Raw genomic sequence first — 22,008 nt, 5'->3', positions numbered from 1 at the left:
CTTACTGTATGATTTTATTTTCATAAATTTTAATAACGAGCCAGCTTGTGGTGCAAAAAAGCCAGAAGGTGATTATCTCTGGAGAGGAGGGGAACATGGTGACTACATTGCTAATAATATTCTGTGTGTTGATCAGGTGGTAGTTACATGCATCTGCTTATTCTGTGATACTTCATCAAGCTGTACACTTATGTATGTTACACTGAGTTTATGTTATACTTCAGTATAACCCCTGTTCAAGTTTGGCCTCCAAGCCACTGATTATATTCTGCCATGTAAGGTGAATCTTCAACTTGGATTTTTATTTTCCTACTTTGATTTTGGCTTCCTTAAAAATCTATCTTAGCTCATCAGCACTCTTGGCATCTTTTCCATTCTTTCTAACCTCATACTATTCTCTCTTCATGGCCTCATGCTTCTGTTTCATAGATGCTCTATCTTTTTGCATTCTGCCAAGTATGCAAAATGATTCATTAAGAGGTTATTGATGGTATGTGATTGTTTTCCTCTTCCTTTATGACTTTCCTTATTCAGTAGCCTTTTCATTAAAATCAGATTTGTAGGCTTTGCCTGTTCCCTTTGTCCTTCCTTGAACATGGTAAAATCCATTCCGACTAATTTATGGGAATCATAGGAGTAGTTGCCATCTTTGTGAAAAGTGAAAGGGTTAGTCGCTCAGTCATGTCCAACTTTTTGCGACCCCATGTACTGCAGCCTGCCAGGCTTCTCTGTCCATGGAATTTTCTAGGCAAGAATACTGGAGTGGGTAGCTGTTCCTTTCTCCAGAGGATCTCCCCAACCCAGGGACTGAACTCAGGTTTCCTGCGTTGTAGGCAGATTCTTTTACCATCTGAGTCACCAGGGAAGCCCTGTTGTCTTCCTGCTGCTGCTGCTGCTGCTAAGTCACTTCAGTTGTGTCCGACTCTGTGCGACCCCATAGACAGCAGCCCACTAGGCTCCGCCATCCCTGGGATTCTCCAGGCAAGAACACTGGAGTGGGTTGCCATTTCCCTCTCCAATGCATGAAAGGGAAAAGTGAAAGTGAAGTCGCTCAGTCGTGTCCGACTCTTAGCGACCCCATGGACTGCAGCCCACCAGGCTCCTCTGTCCATGGTATTTTCCAGGCAAGAGTACTGGAGTGAGTGGCCATTGCCTTCTTCATGTTGTCTTCCTTGTAATGGTCAAATCTGCTGAGATCTGTACCTCAAAAATGAATTGGTTTCCATCCAGGTTGCCACTTTATAGTCAACAGGGTTCAGGAATATAGTCAACAGGGTTCAGGGACATTGCTGTTTTAAGTTTACACTATTTGCTTAAGTGAATCACATAACTGAAAACAAACATCTGCCAATGTACATTGTAGCAGGTTATTGCTAGAGTTAATCTATCATTTTAATTCTTGGAGAACATTCCCCACCCCTTAGCAGCATTCATCTAGCAGAGCAACAAATGCTCAATATTCTGACTCAGTTCAGTTGCTCAGTCACGTCTGACTATTTGCAACCCCATGGACTGCAGCATGCCAGCCCTCCCTGTCCGTCACCAATTCCCGGAGTCCACCCAAACCCATGTCCATTGAATCAATGATGCCATCCAACCATCTCATCCTCTGTCATCCCCTTCTCCTCCTGCCCTCAATCTTTCCCATCATCAGGGTCTTTTCAAATGAGTCAGCTCTTTGCATCAGGTGGCCAAAGTATTGGAGTTTCAGCTTCAACATCGGTCCTTCCAATGAACACCCAGGACTGATCTCCTTTAGGATGGACTGGTTGCATTTCCTTGCAGTCCAAGGGACTCTCAAGAGTCTTCTCCAACACCACAGTTCAAAAGCATCAATTCTTTGGCGCTCAGCTTTCTTTATAGTCCAACTCTGACATCCATACATGACCACTGGAAAAACCATAACCTTGACTAGATGGACCTTTGTTGACAACATAATATCTCTGCTTTTCAATATGCTGTCTAGGTTGGTCATAACTTTCCTTCCAAGGAGTAAGCGTCTTTTAATTTCATGGTTGCAGTCACCATCTGCAGAGATTTGGAGCCCCCCAAAATAAAGTCAGCCACTGTTTCCCCATCTGTTTGCCTTGAAATGATGGGACCAGCTGCCATGATCTTAGTTTTCTGAATGTTCAGCTTTAAGCCAACTTTTTCACTCTCCTCTTTCACTTTCATCAAGAGGCTCTTTAGTTCTTCTTCACTTTCAGCCATAAGGGTGGTGTCATCTGCATATCTGAGGTTATTGATATTTCTCCTGGCAATCTTGATTCCAGCTTGTGCTTCCTCCAGCCCAGCGTTTCTCATGATGTACTCTGCATATAAGTTAAATAAGCAGGGTGACAATATACAGCCTGATGTACTCCTTTTCCTATTTGGAACCAGTCTGTTGTTTCATGTCCAGTTCTAACTGTTGCTTCCTGACCTGCATACAGGTTTCTCAAGAGGCAGGTCAGTGTGGTCTGGTATTCCCGTCTTCTTCAGAATTTTCCATAGTTTATTGTGATCCACACAGTCAAAGGCTTTGGCATAGTCAATAAAGCAGAAATAGATGTTTTTCTGAAACTCTCTTGCTTTTTCAGTGATCTATTGGATGTTGGCAATTTGATCTCTGGTTCCTCTGCCTTTTCTAAAACCAGCTTGAACATCTGGAAGTTCATGGTTCACGTATTGCTGAAGCCTGGCTTGGAGAATTTTGACCATTACTTTACTAGCGTGTGAGATGAGTATAATTGTGCGGTAGTTTGAGCACTAGCGTGTGAGATGAGTATAATTGTGCGGTAGTTTGAGCACTCTTTGGCATTGCCTTTCTTTGGGATTGGAATGAAAACTGACCTTTTCCAGTCCTGTGGCCACTGCTGAGTTTTCCAAATTTGCTGACATATTGAGTGTAGCACTTTCACAGCATCATCTTTTAGGATTTGAAATAGCTCAACTGGAATTCCATCACCTCCTCTAGCTTTGTTCATAGTGATGCTTCCTAAGGCCCACTTGACTTCACATTCTAGGATGTCTGGCTCTAGGTCAGTGTGAGTGATCACACCATCATGATTATCTGAGTCGTGAAGATCTTTTTTGTACAGTTCTTCTGTGTATTCTTGCCACCTCTTCTTAATATCTTCTGCTTCTTTTAGGTCCTTACCATTTCTGTCCTTTATTGAGCCCATCTTTGCATGAAATGTTCCCTTGCTATCTCTAATTTTCTTGGAGATCTCTAGTCTTTCCTATTCTATTTTTTCCTCTATTTATTTGCACTGATCGTTGAGGAAGTTTTTCTTATCTCTCCTTGCTATTCTTTGGAACTCTGCATTCAAATGGGTTTATCTTTCCTTTTTTCCTTTGCTTTTCACTTCTGTTCTTTTCACAGCTATTTGTAAGGCCTCCTCAGACAGGCTTTTTGCTTTTTTTCATTTCTTTTTCTTGGTGATGGTCTTGATTCCTCCTATATATTCTCCTATACAATGTCTTGAACCTCTGTCCTTAGTTCATCAGGCACTCTGTCTGTCAGATCTAGTCCCCTAAATTTATTTCTCACTTCCACTGTATAGTCATAAGGGATTTGATTTAGGTCATACCTGAATGGTCTAGTGGTTTTGCCCACTTTCTTCAATTTAAGTCTGAATTTGGCAATAAGGAGTTCATGATCTGAGCCACAGTCAGCTCCCGGTCTTGTTTTTGCTGACTGTATAGAGCTTCTCCATCTTTGGCTACAAAGAATATAATCAGTCTGATTTCGGTGTTGACCATCTGGTGATGTCTATGTGTAGAGTCTTCTCTTGTGTTGTTGGAAGAGGGAATTTGCTATGACCAGTGTGTTCTCTGGGCAGAACTCTATTAGCCTTTGCCCTGCTTCATTCTGTACTCCAAGGCTTAATTTGCCTGTTACTCCAGGTATTTCTTGACTTCCTACTTTTGCTTTCCAGTCCCCTATAATGAGAAGGACATCTTTTTGGTGTGTTAGTTCTAGAAGGTCTTTTCGGTCTTCATAGAACCGTTCAACTTCAGCTTCTTCAGCATTACTGGTTAGGCCATGGACTTGGATTACCGTGATTCAAGCAGATGCTAAATTTCAACTTAGAATATGGTAGCATTCTATTTCATGATGAAAGTGTAGATTGGACATTCCTCAGTTTGGGATGTTTAAAGGGAATGCTTGATTGGAGCAGGAGGAACCTGTGTTTGTGGACTTCTAGCCAGACTACTTTGAGCTGGAGGCCTTGCCCCCCATTCTTTTGGTCTGAGTGCATTGTTGGCTGTATGTTTTAAACCCACCAAACCAGCATAGGTCAGCTCATGTAGTTATTAGCCTCAGGTTTTAGGGTACTGGGTTTGGCTAGAGAGAAGTGCCAGGCTTGGAAGCTGTAATTATTGCAGAGTAAAAGCCAGAGAAGGCAATGGCAACACACTCCAGTACTCTTGCCTGGCAAATCCAGTGGATGGAGGAGCCTGGTAGGCTACAGTCCATGAGGTCGCTAAGAGTCGGACACGACTTCACTTTCACTTTTCACTTGCATATATTGGAGGAGGAAATGGCAACCCACTCCAGTGTTCTTGCCTGGAGAATCCTAGGGACAGGGGAGCCTGGTGGGCTGCCGTCTCTGGGGTTGCACAGAGTCAGACACAACTGAAGTAACTTAGCAGCAGCGGCAGCAAGCGTGAGTCACCTTGATAAACTGCCAAAGCTATCTGCTGCTGCTGCTGCTAAGTCGCTTCAGTCATGTCCGACTCTGTGCGACCCCATAGACGGCAGCCCACCAGGCTCCCCCGTCCCTGGGGTTTTCCAGGCAAGAATACTGGAGTGGGTTGCCATTTCCTTCTCCAATGCATGAAAATGAAAAGTGAAAGTGAAGTCGCTCAGTCATGTCCGACTCTTAGCGACCCCATGGACTGCAGCCTACCAGGCTCCTCCATCCATGGGATTTTCCAGGCAAGAGTACTGGAGTGGGGTGCCATTGCCTTCTCCCCAAAGCTATCTAGTTAGCCATCAAATTTGAGGCTTACAGAGGGTGAGCAGAGAATAGATCAAGTCCTCCCTTCCCCTTCACCCTGTAAATATACCTTTTTTTTTCCCCCCAGTTTTAAAGATAGCATTTATTGGTTAAAAATAAATAAAATATCATTGTAGTTTTTAAAAAGAAGACAGAAAAGGAAAATCTCTCTGGAATCCAATCTTCCAGATTTTTGGTGCTACCAGTTTGATAAGACATCTATCCAGTTTCATTTTATGAGTACATTTATTTATATGTATTATATATAGTTTCAGAACCACAAATGGAGTCACATTATGCCATTTTGCCATAAATAATAACACTTAATATCTCTGGAATGTTTACTGCGTGCTTGTAAGTTGGGGTCCTCCCGGCTATGCTGACCTCTGGCCCCTTTCTCTGTCCTGAGTCAGTTCTGCTCCATGAAGTCCAGACCTTCCCCCACCTCAGGAGCTCTCACTCACACACATACATACACAGACACACATGCTTTGTGAGGATCTGCCGTCCAACAGGTCATGGGGGCTGGGTAGGCAGATGGGGTATTCGCATATCAGAGGCCCATGGGCACACCTGACCTTTACATTCATTTTCTCATTTAATCCTCATAATCATCGTATGTTGAATTGGCATTACTATCCCAATTTTACAGAAACAAACAGGTTCAGGTTCAATAGCTGTCCCAAAGTTACACAGCTGGAAAGTGGCAGAGCCAAGACTTGAGCCCAAATCTGTTTGACAGTAATATCCATATTCTTAATTTCTTTCCTTTGTTCTGAATCTGCTTTTTTTTTTAACTTAGCAGTGTATTTTGAACATTTTCCCTTGCATGAAAACTGTTCTATAAATATCCCATAATTTGTTAATAAATCTCCAATTAATATGTTTTAGGTTGTTTTTAATCTTTACCTCTCTTTTTGTGCTAGTATCAAACTGTTCTAATTATTGTAGCTTTATGATTTATTTAAATATATAGTAAAACTAACTTTTAATACTTATTTTTCTCTGTGCTGTGCTTAGTCGCTCAGTCATTCCAACTCTTTGCGATCCCATGGACTGTAGCCTGCCAGGCTCCTCTGTCTTTGGGATTCTCCAGGCAAGAAAACTGGAGTGGGTTGCCATGCCCTCCTCCAGGGGATCTTCAGAACCCAGGGATCAAACCCAGGTCTCCCACATTACAGGTGGATTCTTTACCATCTGAGCCACCAGGGAAGCCCAAAACTTAACTCTAAAGCAGTTCATTTTCTAGAATAATGATATATTTAATTTGTAATGTTCTCCAACAACCCTATTATGATTTTAACTGTAATTGTGTTAGATAAACTTTATAGGGGCTAGAATTTTAATCAGGATGGTTTTGATAAGAATAGATGAATTTTGAGTGCAGAGTCTGGCTGAAGCAAGTTTTAGGTCAGTGTCTCAGACTGCAAATCTGGGAGTCCATGAACCTAGAACATATACTTCATTGACTGTTGTTGGGGCCTTGGAACATTGCCATGGACTCACTCATAACCATGGTTCTTGGATTTTTGGATTGTGAATCCTTTTTAAAAGCATTTGGAAGATGTGTGCCGTTATCCTTCAAAGGTACATAAACATAGAACTTTAATACAATTTCAGGATATTAGGAAATTCCTGAATTCCATTTATGGATCATGAACTAATAATTTCTGCTTTGGGAACTAAAGAATACAAAATAGAGAAGTCAAGTAGTCGGAAAAATCTAGTTATGGGTTATATAACATAACTTGGTTATGGTGTTCAGTTGCTAAGTCATGTCCGACTCTTTGCGACCCCATGGACTATAGCCTGCCAGGCTCCTCTGTCCATAGGTTATGGTAGTGTCTGCAAAGAAAATACTATTTTTGTGGTACATGGATTGACAATCAGATATTGTAACCAACTAGTAAGAATGTTGAATTTTCCTGATGACACTGGAATGAGGATGAGGACATTGAATAACAGCTTTGGAATGCCTAGGCTAACCAAGGAGTAATTACAGAGAATACCATGGACAGAGGAGCCTGGCGGGCTGCAATATATGGGGTCACAAGAGTCGGACGCGACTGAGTGACTAACATATCCACTTCTAAGGAAGACAACAAGCCAGGGTGGTTGGACAGAAAGTGAATTTTTGAGTCACTTAGACCTGAATCTGAATCTCAGGTCTGCCCCTTACTGGCAATCAGAATTTAGGCAAGTCACACGTCCTTTCCGAGACTAAATATATTACAACTGCTATTAACAATGACAGTAATAAACTACACCAAGAACATAGAACATTTCTGAAGTGTAAATATGAGGCTGTTGTTAATAAGAAGAGTCAGGGCAGAACAGCAAAATGTTTAAGGTGAATTTGGATTGTTTTTTTGGTAGTTAAAGCGTAGTTCAGCAAAAGCTAGTCCTTATAGAATGTTAAGACTAGAACCCTGAATTGATATTTCACTAAGAAAGCCAGTATTATTGGTAATCATCAGATATTTAAGAAAAGGACTAATGAGCAATTATTCCAGTTGGAGAAGATGTTTGCTTTAAAGGAGTACCCAAGAGACTGTATTGCCATTTTGTAGATCATTAGTATTTTTCAATAATCGTAATAGCAATGACAACTCACATTTCTTGAGAACTTACTCTGCCAAGACATATACTAAACACCTTATATGCATTTTGAACTTTATAACAACCCCCAGAAGGTAGATAGCATCTTTATCTGCAATTTATCCATGAAGTAATAGGTTATAGACGGGTGAGTGGTGGATCTAGGATTTATTCCTGCATTTAAGCATTAAATGGTTACCTCAAGTTAGTATACTCATGTTTTTGCCATATAACCAAAAAAATTCAAATGACTAGGAATTTTTGCATAATCTTCATCATGTACAGAATTTATTTTGAAAATGAGGAATTTGTTAAGGTTATCAGAACTGCCCTCTTCCTACATCTGTATTTCCATTTAACGATGTTAACTAAAGAAATACAAAATTATAAAGTAACTTCTGATGCATCAAGCATTAGTTTTTTTATTTAATGTTTTTATTGTGGTCTAATTTGTTAAAAGTAGGTTAAGTATGTATTCTTATAGATTACTTTTTCAGTTAACTGCATTCAATTAAAGGAATATTGTTCTAAACATAATTATTACTATATCTGTGTATATATTCAAGCATAAGAAAAAATTCAGTCAATCCATTAAATATTTTATGCACAGAAGTCCAAATGTTTTCTTTCATTTGATCAGAAGTTTGTCAGATAAGGAACATAACATCTTTAATTTTGCTAAAACTAAAAATTAATTTTTACTGTAAGAACTATGCAGTTTGGTACTATATCATGTAATGATCATTTACATAAGATAATCTCATCTGAGAGCAATCTATTTTTGATTTGTCTTAAGTAAAACTGACATCTTAGCAATCTAAGGTGTCTTTTCTTGGCTGTTAAATCTTTTGTGGGGATATTTAAGAGAGTGTTGAGTTTAAAATAAATATTTTAAATCTTAAAGTATTTTTACATTCAACTGTTTAAAAACTTGGTTATACTCTATAAATTTTTCTAAGAAGATTTGAACATGGCTTTAGCGAATATACTGCTTTAGAACTTAAATTATGAGTTAATTTTCTTTATCTAAACTGTGAGTGCTCCTTATTTAAATATAATATGTTAGTGAAAAGGAGGAAAAAAACTAGTGTGAAAAGATTTCATGATAAGATCTCTATGTCTGAAGTCATGATCCAGTTAATTCAAAATGCAAGCGAAATTCTGAAATTCCTTCACTAGCAATCAGCATTTATTGAGACCCTTTGGATTCATAAAAATATTTATGGTTTCGAAAGTATTTTACACTTTTTATATGATTAAGATTTAATTTCCTTCCTTATTTTTGGTTTGGCTTTCCTTTGTCTGTTTTCTTCTCCTTTTTTTAATTGAAAAAAAAAAAAACTAATATAGCCAAGTATAAGATGGTACCACTGTTTTCTCCTTCTTTTGTATAATCTTGTTGCATGTCTCTACATAAGCTGTTCTGGCCACTCATCATAGTAACCAGCTGGGCCATTTCACCTGCTGGAGCCATTAAAGAGGACTCTCTCCCCCTAGATTAATCCCCTCCGACATTAGTTTTTTGCACTGACAACTGGAGCAGGCATTCAGAATTTGCAGGTGGCCAGTGTGACGCACATAATTGCCTACAATTTTAGGCAATGAATAAAAATGGTCTACATTACTTGTCAAAGGTTGTATACGCAGTGCCAAGTGAGATCTATGGGAAGCCTTTTAGGGTTTAAAGAACAGTTAATAGCAAGGCTGCACAGGGCTTTTTTAATCATAATGCATTTGTAATATAGCACTTTGATCTTCTCCTTGTAGGAAATGGTGTTACATTAGCCACTTTTAAACATTTATGAGTGAAATTCAGTTATAGAAGAGTAAAAGTGATTATTCTTAAGCAGAACATGTTAGATTTCATTAAAAGTTTTTAGCTTGCCCCTTCCTTGTTAAAGTCTGTGGGAAGTCTTTTTCCTGGAGGGTTTCAAATCAGGATCTAAGGATATAGAGCTTTTGCCTTATTTTTCCTGTTGGTAACAGCAAGATTTGGAAGGAAGGTATACTAAATATTGAGGTAATTTAATAAGTAGATATTTATAGAAGACTCACTGATTTATGATAAAGTAACATATATCAATGAAAATCTAAGACCTCTATTACTAATAATTGTATATTACAATAAAATTTGAGAAATGCATATTTAAACATACTCATAAGTTACCTTTAACAACAACAACAAAAAACAGATGACTCTCAAACGCACTTCTTCTGGAAGGGCTAAGTTTGACCTTTCAGACCCAAGAGCCTTTTATTAACACCTGCCTGTAAGGAGAACCTTGCCACACGCAGCTTTTAGATTCAGAACCACAAAACTGATGAGGAAAGGCTTGAAGGGTTCAGTTTGTGTCACTTGCTGTTTGCCGTTTCCATTTCACAGATGATTAATCTTTCTGTGAAGAAAGGCCAGAGAAACAAAGCACATTGGGCTCTTCCTGCAGTTACTCCTTCTGAATGCACACTAGCTTGCTAACTAAAAGGCCTTTAGATTTCCAGCAGAGAGAGATGTTCTGAAAGTGAATGCAGCTGGTTGGAGGTCACCAGTGCAGGGCTCTTGCCATTGTGTAATGCAGGCTTTGGCAGGTTGTGGGAGGCTGGGGGTTTGGAGCCAGGGACAGGAGAAGTGGGCAGGGAGAAGGTGTCGGCAAAAAATTAATTCAGAATAAAAAGGGTTTTGGTCAGCTGATTTAATATTTTGGAGGCTAGATCATCAATAATAGGCTCAATTTAATCTATTTTGTTTTTCTTTTTAAGGAAAAATTATGATTCAGTATTTCTCTAGTATCCCCCCATTTCCTAATTAATAACATGTTTATCTTGCAATTAACATCACTCAATAGAATTGAAATGTTATTAACTCTTGTAGACTTTGGTGTGTTTTAATTGTCTTGAAATTTTAAAGGTTATTACTGACTTTGCTAGTATTCCACATTTCACATGTTAAAATGTTAATGCCACATAGTTTCATTGCTGTTTGGTTTTTTAATGAGATATTGAAAATGATTTGTGTGACTCAGTTCTCTTTTCTTAAAAAAAGTTGACTTTGTTTTTATTTTGAGGGTTTGAAAACTTTTAATTTTAATATTTAGTATCTAAATGCTTAGTATTCATCTTGTATTTACTTTTTTCCAATTATATATAGGACATAATGTGCAAAGTCAAATCCTGGGTTATAGATCAAAAGAAACCTGTTCGATTCTATCATGATTGGAATGACAAAGAGGTAAGTTATAAATATGATGCCATCTATTATTACCTTTGATTTCTTAGAGAACAAGTTAAAGTTGTCATTATTTTTCACTTATTATTCTGCCTAGTAAAACTTTTATTTCTCTCAATGATTTCTTATTCCCAAACTTGTTATGTTTTTCTTTTTCTCTACTTCTGATATTTCATGACAACTAATCTTTAAGAAGCAAAATCTATAAAAATAAAAATGGCTAATTGTTTAAATATAATTTTCTTTCAAGTTCTTCAATGACTTTATTTACTCAACTTTTAAAAAGGATTCTTTTTCTGTCTCCCACTATAGATTGAAGTATTGAATAAACACTTATTTCTGACTTCAAAACCAATGGTCTACTTGGTTAATCTTTCCGAAAAAGACTACATTAGAAAGAAAAACAAATGGTAAGTTTTTTTCCGTCCAGATATACCCTTACATATCATATCTATACACATACAAACACACACGTATGTACTTCCTGCTATGTTTGATTTTAATACATTTCTCCTTATTATTAAAAACTTTAAAATGGATGGGAAAGCTTTGCCTGTTGTTAACATTTTGAGGTGAGTCTCCGAATGATTTACATTGAGAGAACTTAAGGGGGGGAAAAAAGGAATTACATTAGGCAATATTGAATTATACATATTTAATTATCAAACTTAAATTGAATAGACATTGATGTTTTTTCCTTTGCAAAATGAGAATAAATGTAGTTAGAGCAATAAAACTTTTTAATCTACGGTATTTTAACTTTGTTGATGTTTTATATGACTTTAAAATACTTGGGATCATAGCTGGACATAAAATGTTTGGGATCATAGCTGGACATAAAATGCTTGGGATCATAGCTGGACATAAGTTTTAAAATCCAGATTGAATGCTTTAAAAACATTTTTTTTTAATTAAAAATACTGTATGGTGGAAGGAAAGATCAGGTATTTGTTTAAAACATACAAATGTAAAAACGATGCACTCATGTATTGATTGTCATTTTTGACATGTAACCAAAATGTACAAGTTTTCCTTTTTGTTCACTTGTAGCTTCAAAAAATCATATGTTCATGTAGTATAAGGGCATGTACACATTTGGCATAGTACTCACTGGAGTCTCAGTATTTTATGCTGTTAAGCCTACAAGCCAAAGCTATCCAAAGCAAAATATCTGAATTCTCCTAAAATATATTGTCGTTTTTTTCCCTGTACTTCATTAAGTACTTAGATGCACATGGTTTCAATTTTCCATTAAAAATTCTCATTTCCATATGATATCAAAGAGTGAGAAGCTTTAAACTGAAAAATAAACATTCATAGACTGGAAGCCAAAACAATAATTAATGTCAGATGGTTAACTCCAATAAATCATTAGAATAAATTCTGTGAAATTACTGCAACTAAAAATGCCCTCTTGATATTACTGTAAGACAGTTTGTGTTCCTGATAGGAAACTGAATTTGGCCTCTTTATTGGAAATGTTCTAGAAAGCATGAACCTGACATGGTCTGACTGGTCAGTATCCTCCAATAGATAATTAACTTTAAAATAAATAGTTCTGTCTTATTTCTTATATAAAATTCTTACAGATTTTGTGATTAATATGTTAAAAATTGGTACCTTTGGGAAGGAATTTTAAAATGTATTATTTGACTTCAGTTAATAAATCTCATTGTAGTGCGAATGGTAAGGTTTCCTGAGGCTCGGTGAAACAATACAGACACCAAAGTTTACATGAAAAGGGATGAGTCAGTTTCCTTGCCCAAAGGGGCTTCTCACACCTGTATTTGGATGATTACAGGTAGAACTCCCTGGCTCTAATTGTATAGTAAATACCATTTCCCAGACCCTAATGGTAGACAGACTGCTTGGGAGACGCCAGTCTGTGATTTAGCTGTCGCCAGACACCCCATGTTTTTTGTGAGACCAGTTGTGATGATGATATGGTTATAGCCAATTGAAAGTAAACTCTTGTCTAAATAGCAAATTTTAATTTATAAAAATGTAGAGGTATGGATGATCCTATTTATAAAAACAAATTTTGAATTTTATGTGTAACTAATGATCTGGTTTGGGGAGTATGTGTGTTTGGTGGAGGTTGTCGGGGGGTGGGGGGTCAGATCTTGTGGAAGTTAGTGTAATTGTAGCTGAAAGATCAAAGACTGGGTAACTGAGTGATGTTCCAGAAGAGAATTTACCACATAGCCATTTTCTGTACAGTTTCTGCCGCCTGCTGTTCCTATTTTCCCTCAAGCTAGCCATTGACTACCCCCTGTGCATCCCTGCTCGTAAAAAATGATTGAGGAAGTATTTGTCATGTATTTATGAGTGGGAAACATTGTGTGATAGGGAATGGCATCTACTGGAGCCAGAAAGATTGCCATTTTCCTTTCATTCAGCCACTCTGCTACAGCTTTAAATCCTCTGTTTATGCAACACATCCTTTGTATTAAAGTGCAGCATAAATTTTTATTATGAAGGATATGAACACTAGGTTTTCATCACTTATAACATTGCGAGCAGATGTCAATAGTTAAAATATATTTTAATTGCTAAATCCTTTAAATTTGTGTTAGCATCTTGTTCTTTGGTAATGTTTATATCTCAGCTCCATTTGCATTAGCTGCTCCCTTAGCAGAAGAAAAGGGTTTTTTTTTAAGGTTAGTAAGTAATGTAATGTAGCAAATTAAAACTAATGCAGGAAGCAGTAATAAATATTTTTGTGGGTCTTTTAGATCTGGAAAACTATTTTAAATGGTCAGGAAAGAGGAGGAAAAGTGTGATTCTGGCCACAAAAGGAAGACTAAAACTATATTTTAATTACTAAAATTTACTTTAAATTTAAATGTTACTGTGTTATTTTTCAATCCTAGAAAAGAAGTAAACATTTTGAAAGATAAGTCTATTGTGCTACTGAATAGGTGTATTGACCTTTTGAAAGATGTAAACACCAGAATGGCCCCAAACATCACTGGTTTTATCAATGTTGAATTAGTCATTTCATTCATTTATGATTAAGACCTAGCCCCTGAAGAAAAGCTAACATGGCAGCTAGGTTAGTTACAGGTGAGTTGTGATCAGATGACAGTAAGCAAGATGTTGTAAGGGAAATCCACAGAAACCTTTATTATTATTATTATTATATATTATTATGCTTTGAATGAATGAAACTATGCAGCCATTGTTATTATGTTGTTGTCATTGTTGTCTTTGACAGATGTCAGTGATTTTTTAACACTTGAGGATTTTGTATATTAAACATGATCAGTTACTTATAACTAAGATTTATTACATGCAGTATTAATTTTCATTTGAGATTGCCTGCTAAGTCATGGTGTCAAGCGGGTTTAGGACATTAGTCCTGCCAGACAGTTGCTTGATTAGGGAGAGTAAATTTCAGTCTTTGCACGTTTGTTGCTCTGTTAGTATATGCTATCTAATTATGAAATCTGCACAACAAACTAATTTTGTGCACCTACATAGCTTTCTATTATGTTTCATTTTTGTGTTCTCTTGTCCCAATCCTTCTTAAAACTGTTACTGCTGCTGCTGCTGCTAAGTCGCTTCAGTCGTGTCTGACTCTGTGTGACCCCATAGATGGCAGCCCACAGGGGTTCTCCAGGCAAGAACACTGGAGTGGGTTGCCATTTCCTTCTCCAATGCATGAAAGTGAAGTCGCTCAGTCGCGTCCGACTCTTAGCGACCCCATGGACTGCAGCCTACCAGGCTCCTCCGTCCATGGGATTTTCCAAGAGTACTGGAGTGGGGTGCCATTGCCTTCTCCATTAAAACTGTTAATAAAGGATAATTTTATTTTATTGTTTATTATACTACATATTTATATTCAACTGGAAAGTATAACTAAAATTTAAGACATTCAGACTTCTTGTGTGCCTATGTGTATTTATAAACATGTATTTGCATATGCCCTGGTGGGCTTGTGGTCACTGAACATTATTCTCTAATATTACATAAATCAATTAATCTGAGTTGTTGAAATTGATTTGATAGGTAGACAGGACTTGCAAAGTCTTTTAAGCTATTATATAATGAAGGGCAATCTGTCAAGTTCACTAAATGAATTTTGAATAGAAAAATGGTTTATTAATTCTTATTTTTCTATGATTCAGTCTTTCTTATCCCAGCTTTTCTGTTTTTGTTCGTTTTCCACAAATTTGTACCTAACAACTAAACATAGTTTGGCAATTCTATACAGTGTGTACCTGCCAAGGGGAGAATCATGGAATAAGCCCAATATTTTCTTGACTTTTTGAACTATATGTAAGAATCACAGGTATTACATCTCAGCAGTTATTTACAGAGGGGAGTGTGAACATTTTTGCATATAATTTTTTATGTGTGCTTAGTCGCTCAGTCGCGTCCAACTCTTTGCGACCCCTTGGACTATATAGCCTGCCAGGCTCCTCTGTCCATGGGTACTGGACATGGACATATACTGGCGTGGCTTGCCATGCCCTCCTTCAAGGGATCTTGCCAACCCAGGGATCAAACCCAGGTCTTCCACATTACAGGTGATTTCTTTACCATCAGAGCCACATTGGAAGCCGAGGTTTTTCTTTTTTTCATGTATATATAATATAAAACAAAACTATATTCATGTATATTACATGCTATTCAGGGGGAAAAAACCCTTTCAGATATATAGGAATAGTTTGAGCTGTAGTATCTATTGGTTTCTTAGGCTTTCTTGGATAAGCTCATCATATATTCACAAAAAGTATGGATGTTGACACATGAGCATACTTTACACAGCTACTATAATTATTGCTGTTCCTACAGATATTTAGTTGTTTATCAACTCTCCATGGAGGTAATACTGAATGATCATCTGCCGTACTGTGAGCCTTAGGTTTTATTTTCTGACTTTCAGTAGGAGGTCTGACAGAAATTGTTCTACCTAACTCATCCTTGAACATTGTTCTCCACAATACGTATTATGTACATTTCCATTATGTCGTATCAACAGGAGCAGTATTCACCACTATAGGAGGATTTGTTCACTGGTTTCCATTATTTTCAGGCTATATACTTTACATGAGCAAAAGTCCACTTCTGCAATTATATTTCTAGAAGGTTAATATAACCTTCACACAACATTTTCTTGGACTTCAGGAATGCTGTGATGTATTCTGTAAAACTCATAAAAAGTCTTCAATTTCTGACAAGATTATTCATTGAAGCTAGAAATTTAACATAGATATACTGCTTTGAAAAAAAAATCATTGTTGTACATTTGATTTACTTGAAACAAATAAAATGGGAATGATTAATTATTCTTAAAAAATTATTCATTTTAGTTCAGGAAGCTTCTCAAATAGATATAAAATTAGGTTCAATTCGTGTAAAGTTTTCAGGAATATACCCTAGTATCTAAAGCAAGATTCACAAGTATAAGATTTTTTTTAAATGTTTCACTTTATCATCCACTAGTCTGGCAAAGTAAAAGCCCTGAAATATCCATATAGTGTTTCTTTGGGATTATAGTTTCTATTTAACATGTGAGGAGTTTTTTAGCTGAATTAAATTTGGAAAGCTATAATTTGTAATTTTTACTAGAGATTGCTTTATGAGGACTACTGCTTGTTTTCTTCATTGCCAGATAGAAAAGGGTGATAAGACAGGTCAAGGGTATTCTGGAAGCCTAAACTGAGCTATTCTTTTTTTTAGTATGGGATTGATTAAATTGGTAAATCCTCTACAAAAATAGCCTTAATTTTACTGAAGTAAGTTGTAAATGAATCTAAAAAGAAAATATTTTCTTATGATCCCTTTCTGTTTTATATTTTGTTGTTTTTGCTACTGAATAATTATCAGTTATTTTTTAATTTGTATTATGATAAAGCTTTGAAAGTATCATATGTGCTATGAATTAGGATTTCAAATAATTTCTAGTGAATGGATTTTGTAGAATTGACTGTTTCTTAATTTCTCTGATCAAAATCTTGAGAGTTGAAAAGAATATACTAAAGCAAGACAATCTTTTTATTACAAAACATGGAAGGTTGAAAGAAGTAGGAAGGAAAAGACCTTTAGCCATTCAGGAGTGCTTTTATTTGAAATGCCCTTTGGAATTTGTAAATGTATGTGTATGTAATAAAACTTATGAACTTGCCTGGTTTTCATTAAATTGTTTTGGGTTACTTGTTCAGCAGTTTCATAGTCCTATCAAGAGATATTATTACCGTAAAGCATATAGTCATAATGAAACCAAATCGCACGTCTGATGCCATATTTGAAAAAGGTAATTATAGAAGAAAGCACATCTTTTTATATGGATATAATGCTATTGACCCACCATATTAGACATGGTAGGAATTGCCCTTGGCCTATTTTCCTTTTTACCCAGTACAGTTTATAGACAATAATTTCTCTTTACAAGATTGTTCACTGAATTTGAGAAAGATACTTCGGGAGAGTCAGTTTTTATTTTCATTAGCACCATCCATTGACTTATTGATTTATGAGCAATATGCTTTATCAAATGTGTCAGGACTCATCTTTTTTAAAGTAGCTGAAGAATTTCACTGTATATATTAATAATAGGGAGAAGTTTTATAAATTTTCTTCCAGCTTTAAGAGACTAAAGCTCTTTAAAAAAACAAGTGTTCTCTAGGATTCTCTTATGAAATTAAAACATATATTCTCCATACATGCACACACACACACACACACACACACACACACACATATATAAACTAGGAAATAAAAGGCAAACTTTGGCATACAGCTATTTAATGTTCCTCAGATCACAAGTGATTCTCATGTACACAGAACGTTTCTCTGCCTCTCTACCTGACTTACTTTGGTGAATACTGCAAGTTCTGTTGTTATTCTTAAAAATCTGTGTCATAGATTAAGGATGGCTGAGTCAGATTTTGTTTCTAAAACTATGAGTTGAGGTGAACTACACTCATTAAATGGGAGTTTTGAATAGTCGTTGGTGAAGGTAGAGGAGAATGTTGAAGCCCCCAAATCTTAGGACTGTTGGTGATGAGGGCAGGGCCTTGTGAAGACTGAGGAATGGAGTCTCACTGCAGTGTAAGTGATCTCAATAACTTACACTGTAGAAAAGGGAAGGAAAGAGGCCCCTTGGGGCAGTTTCAGTGTTTGGCCTAGCACCCTGTGCTTGTGCAGGAGAGGAGAGGAGGAGTCTTTTCTGTGCCCTTCCCTCTGTGGTCTCTCCTGTGTTCCCCCGTCACTAGATCTACCTTTGGAGATACTGCTAACTATATTGTAAGTTCAATAGACTTCTGAAGGCTAGACCAAAATGCTGGATACCATTGATAACATTGGCTCTACAAGGAAAGTGAGTTCTAAGAAACTCAGAGCATAAGTCTATTTATAAATTAGATAGTATATTATTAGCAAGTTTGGTGTATTAAGAATATAACTACTTTAGAATTTGAAATGCTAGTGTTGTGGTCCTTATTTGATGCTAACTGGTTCTTTGACCTCAGGCAAATGATAGCCTTTTATGTATTGAAGACAGTTTATCAGAATGTTCACATAAAATGTGTTCTGTATAAACAGAATTTCCCAAATTTAAGTAACATAACTCAAAAAGAATACATAACTCAAAAAGTAATAGAAAAGGGACTTGTTAAGTCTTCTACATGTGTCTTCGGGGGAGACATTCTCTTGTTTTTTTCTTTCCATTATGTAGATAATGGAAAAAATGTATGCTTTGAGACAGTTGTCATCCAAAACAAACTGAGAACTGTCTCTATTGTGCAGTATGGGTAGCAATAAAACCCTATCACCACCATCTTCTGTAGGGTTCTGCCCTCATCTCATACTCAGGTTAGGACCTGTGACTTCATCATTTGCAATTTAGAGGATTTTATTGTCATTCAAAAGAAGAGATGCCCATGCAGATTTCTTCTCAACTCTCATAGGTAGGTTTGTCATGGTAGGATTTTTTTTCTAACTGTGGGACAATCCAGAGCATTCCTGAGGTTACAGGTACACAATTCATGAGCAACTCTTCTGGACTGAATTGATGATAAGACCTGGCCTTTTTCCCTTCTCTCATTCCCACTCCCATACCTCTACCCCTTGAAAATAAGTTTTTTTTGGATCTTACCATGCTCTTGTCTTTCTCATAGTGGGCAGCTATTGCTCTCTCTAGAATGAGAACAAAGTGGAAATAAAACTTACTTGTAGAATTGGCATGTCTATATTTGAAGCTAGTTACATTACTCAAAATATTACACTTCCTTATTCTAAATTGCCCTAGAAAGCATTTTGCCATCAAAAACATTTGATTACAAAACGCCCTCAAAAGCCTACTTATTCCACCATGTAGTAAAAATAGTACAGTTTGGGTGAGACATATTTTGGTATCTGACCATTTTTATTATCAATATTAAAATTCTGCTAAAAAATATGTTTCAGAATAACTGACATAGGAACTCTGAGTACACCTCTGTCTGTAAACTGGGGGCTGCACGTTGATTCAGTCTTTCTAATGCTTTATCAAGAAGACAATTAACTTCATAAAAACTGTTATTATGAATTTAAAATGTATAGATTCATATGAACACTGTGGGCTCATCAAGGAGATAGGTACTATGCTTCCTTTTTCCTTTTCTAGGCAAATAATCATTGAGCCTAAACAGAAAAAGCCTTTGCCCCCATAAGGGTTATAGTCTCATGGGATAACAGACAACTAACAAACAAATATTTAATATAATGTCAAGAAATGATTAGAATCACTTTGCTGTACACCTGAAATAATACAACATTGTTAATCAACTATGCTCCAATATAAATAAAATAAAACATTTTTTTAAAATAAAGAAGAAGAAAGAAGAAATAACCTCAGTGGCTTAACTTATATCACTATTTCACTTGATCATTTTTTTTTACTTGATCATTTTTATAAAATATTTTTTCATCCATGTTTATGATACCTTCATTATACTAGTCTACATCTTTGAAATCTCAGAATTAATATTTAAGATTTATACTTTTTCTTCAAAATTATTAACTTGAACTTTTTTCATATGTCTCACATTTTAATGTCTCTTTCCCCCATTTCCTTTGCCACAGCCTTATCATATATAATTTCATTGCTCTAAGACTATCACTTTGTCTACTTTTTACAGATAAATCTAGCATGTAGCATAATACATAACTAAAATTTAGTTAACAGCCAGATTATATTTGCTCAATGAATAATGTTCGGGTGTTATTTATGAGTTGTGAAAATTAGGCTGCTAGAATTTTATATCTGGCTTTTAAAGTCTGTCTTTTGGAAATTTTGCCTTTCTCATTTTTAAAATAAAATGAGAAAGGCAAAATAAAAATAATAACTCTTGTCTTCCTCATAAAATTGTTATGACTATTATATCAGTTGATACACTTTGATCATTTAGGATAGTAATTGGTACATAGTAAATTCTTCCCCCAGAATTTTCAGTGTTTACAAATGAATGAAAAAATAAATGCATGAATTAAATAAACAAGTAAATCAAGATAACAAGGTGCTATTTTAGTTAGGGGGTCAGGGAAGGCCCTTAAGAAGTAAGGGAATACACATGACAGAGGAAGGATCTGAGGAAAACTTGGTCTAGAGAGGGGGAATAGCAAATGCAAAGGCAAGTGTGGTGGAACATAGAAAAAAGAGTGTAAAATGTGAAGGCAACCATTTGATAAGAGCTAATAAATTCTTACTCAAATACACTGCAATTAAAAAGATTAAAACATATCCTAAATGTGTGCAAGTAAAATTTGCAATTATAAAGATTATTTATATATAGTATAATTTATATATAATAAAAATTTGCAGTTATCAAGATTGCTGGGAGAAATATCAATAACCTCAGATATACAGATAACACCACCTTTATGGAAGAAAGCAAAGAGGGCCTAAAGAGCCTCTTGATAAAAGTGAAAGAGGAGAGTGAAAAAGTTGACTTAGAACTCAACTTTTCAGAAACTAACAAATTCAGAAAACTAAGATCATGGCATCTGGTCCCATCACTTCTTGGCAAATAGATGGGGAAACAATGGAAACAGTGACAGACTATTTTTTTGGGCTCTAGAATCACTGCAGATGGTGACTGCAACCATGAAATTAAAAGACGCTTGCTCTTTGGAAGAAAAGCTTATGACCAACCTAGACAGCATATTAAAAAGCAGAGACATTACTTTGCCAACAAAGGTCCATCTAGTCAAAGCTGTGGTTTTTCCAGTAGTCATGTATGGATGTGAGAGTTGGACTCTAAAGAAAGCTGAGTGCTAAAGAATTGATGCTTTTAAACTGTGGTGTTGGAGAAGACTCTTAACAGTCCCTTGGACTGCAAGGAGATCCAACCAGTCCATTCTAAAGAAAATCAGTCCTGAATATTCATTGGAAAGACTGATGCTGAAGCTGAAACTAAATACTTTGGCCACCTTATGTGAAAAACTGACTCATTTGAAAAGACCCTGATGCCGGGAAAGATTGAAGGTGGGAGGAGAAGGGGACGACAGAGGATGAGATAGTTGGATTGGCATCACCAACTCGATGGACGTTGAATTTGAGTAAACTCTGGGAGTTGATGATGGACAGGGAGGCCTGGCGTGCTGCAGTCCATGAGGTCGCAAAGAGTCGGACATGACTGAGCGACTGAACTGAACTGAGATTTGTTTAAGATTTCATCTTTTCTTTTTGATGCTTGTCTAGCAACTTGCTAACCCATACTGTTACTGGCAAACCACTTTTAAAAGTCGCTTGATGTATGACCTCAAAGAAGTAGATTGAACTTTACTAAGAGTAACAACCTGCATTTGTCAGAACTTCACAGTGTTTCAATATACGTTACTTCATTGGATGCTCAGATCTTGAAATGGCCTCAGACACTGTCATTTGCCTTGAATTGAAGTTTTATTACAGTAAAGCATTTTCATAATTGGATAAAGAGATCTGCATTTTAGTTTACTAATGGGTTAAGCTAACAGATAAATAAGTTTTGTGTTTCCATTAAGAGATACAAAAGTGCCTTTTCAGTACTTTAAGTGTTTGTTATTAATGTAAAGGGGTACTCATCAGTATTCCTAGGTCATTATCAACATTTCCTTAGAAATTCCTTAAAAAGAACAGTCTGTGAAAAACATCTTTGAGTTTAGTTCATTTTGAAATTTAAAAGGAAAAGATCAAATAACATCTATCTGCTGATAATTGTGTTTTCCCCAAAG

The 22,008-nt window shown here is 36.3% G+C and overlaps 1 protein-coding gene across 1 annotated transcript in view; it reads left to right on the top strand.

Moving 5' to 3' along the window:
- OLA1 (Obg like ATPase 1) overlaps positions 1-22,008 on the top strand; it is a 164,029-nt gene that overhangs the window by 106,919 nt on the left and 35,102 nt on the right. Inside the window, exons 6-7 of the mRNA XM_070358567.1 lie at positions 10,729-10,809; positions 11,119-11,216. Coding sequence (XP_070214668.1) covers positions 10,729-10,809; positions 11,119-11,216 — 179 coding nt within the window. The remainder of the gene's footprint in view (positions 1-10,728; positions 10,810-11,118; positions 11,217-22,008) is intronic.

The sequence above is a fragment of the Bos mutus genome, chromosome 2, assembly GCF_027580195.1.
Source record: "Bos mutus isolate GX-2022 chromosome 2, NWIPB_WYAK_1.1, whole genome shotgun sequence".
NCBI lineage: Eukaryota > Metazoa > Chordata > Mammalia > Artiodactyla > Bovidae > Bos > Bos mutus.
This window is presented reverse-complemented; position numbering and strand designations above follow the sequence as displayed.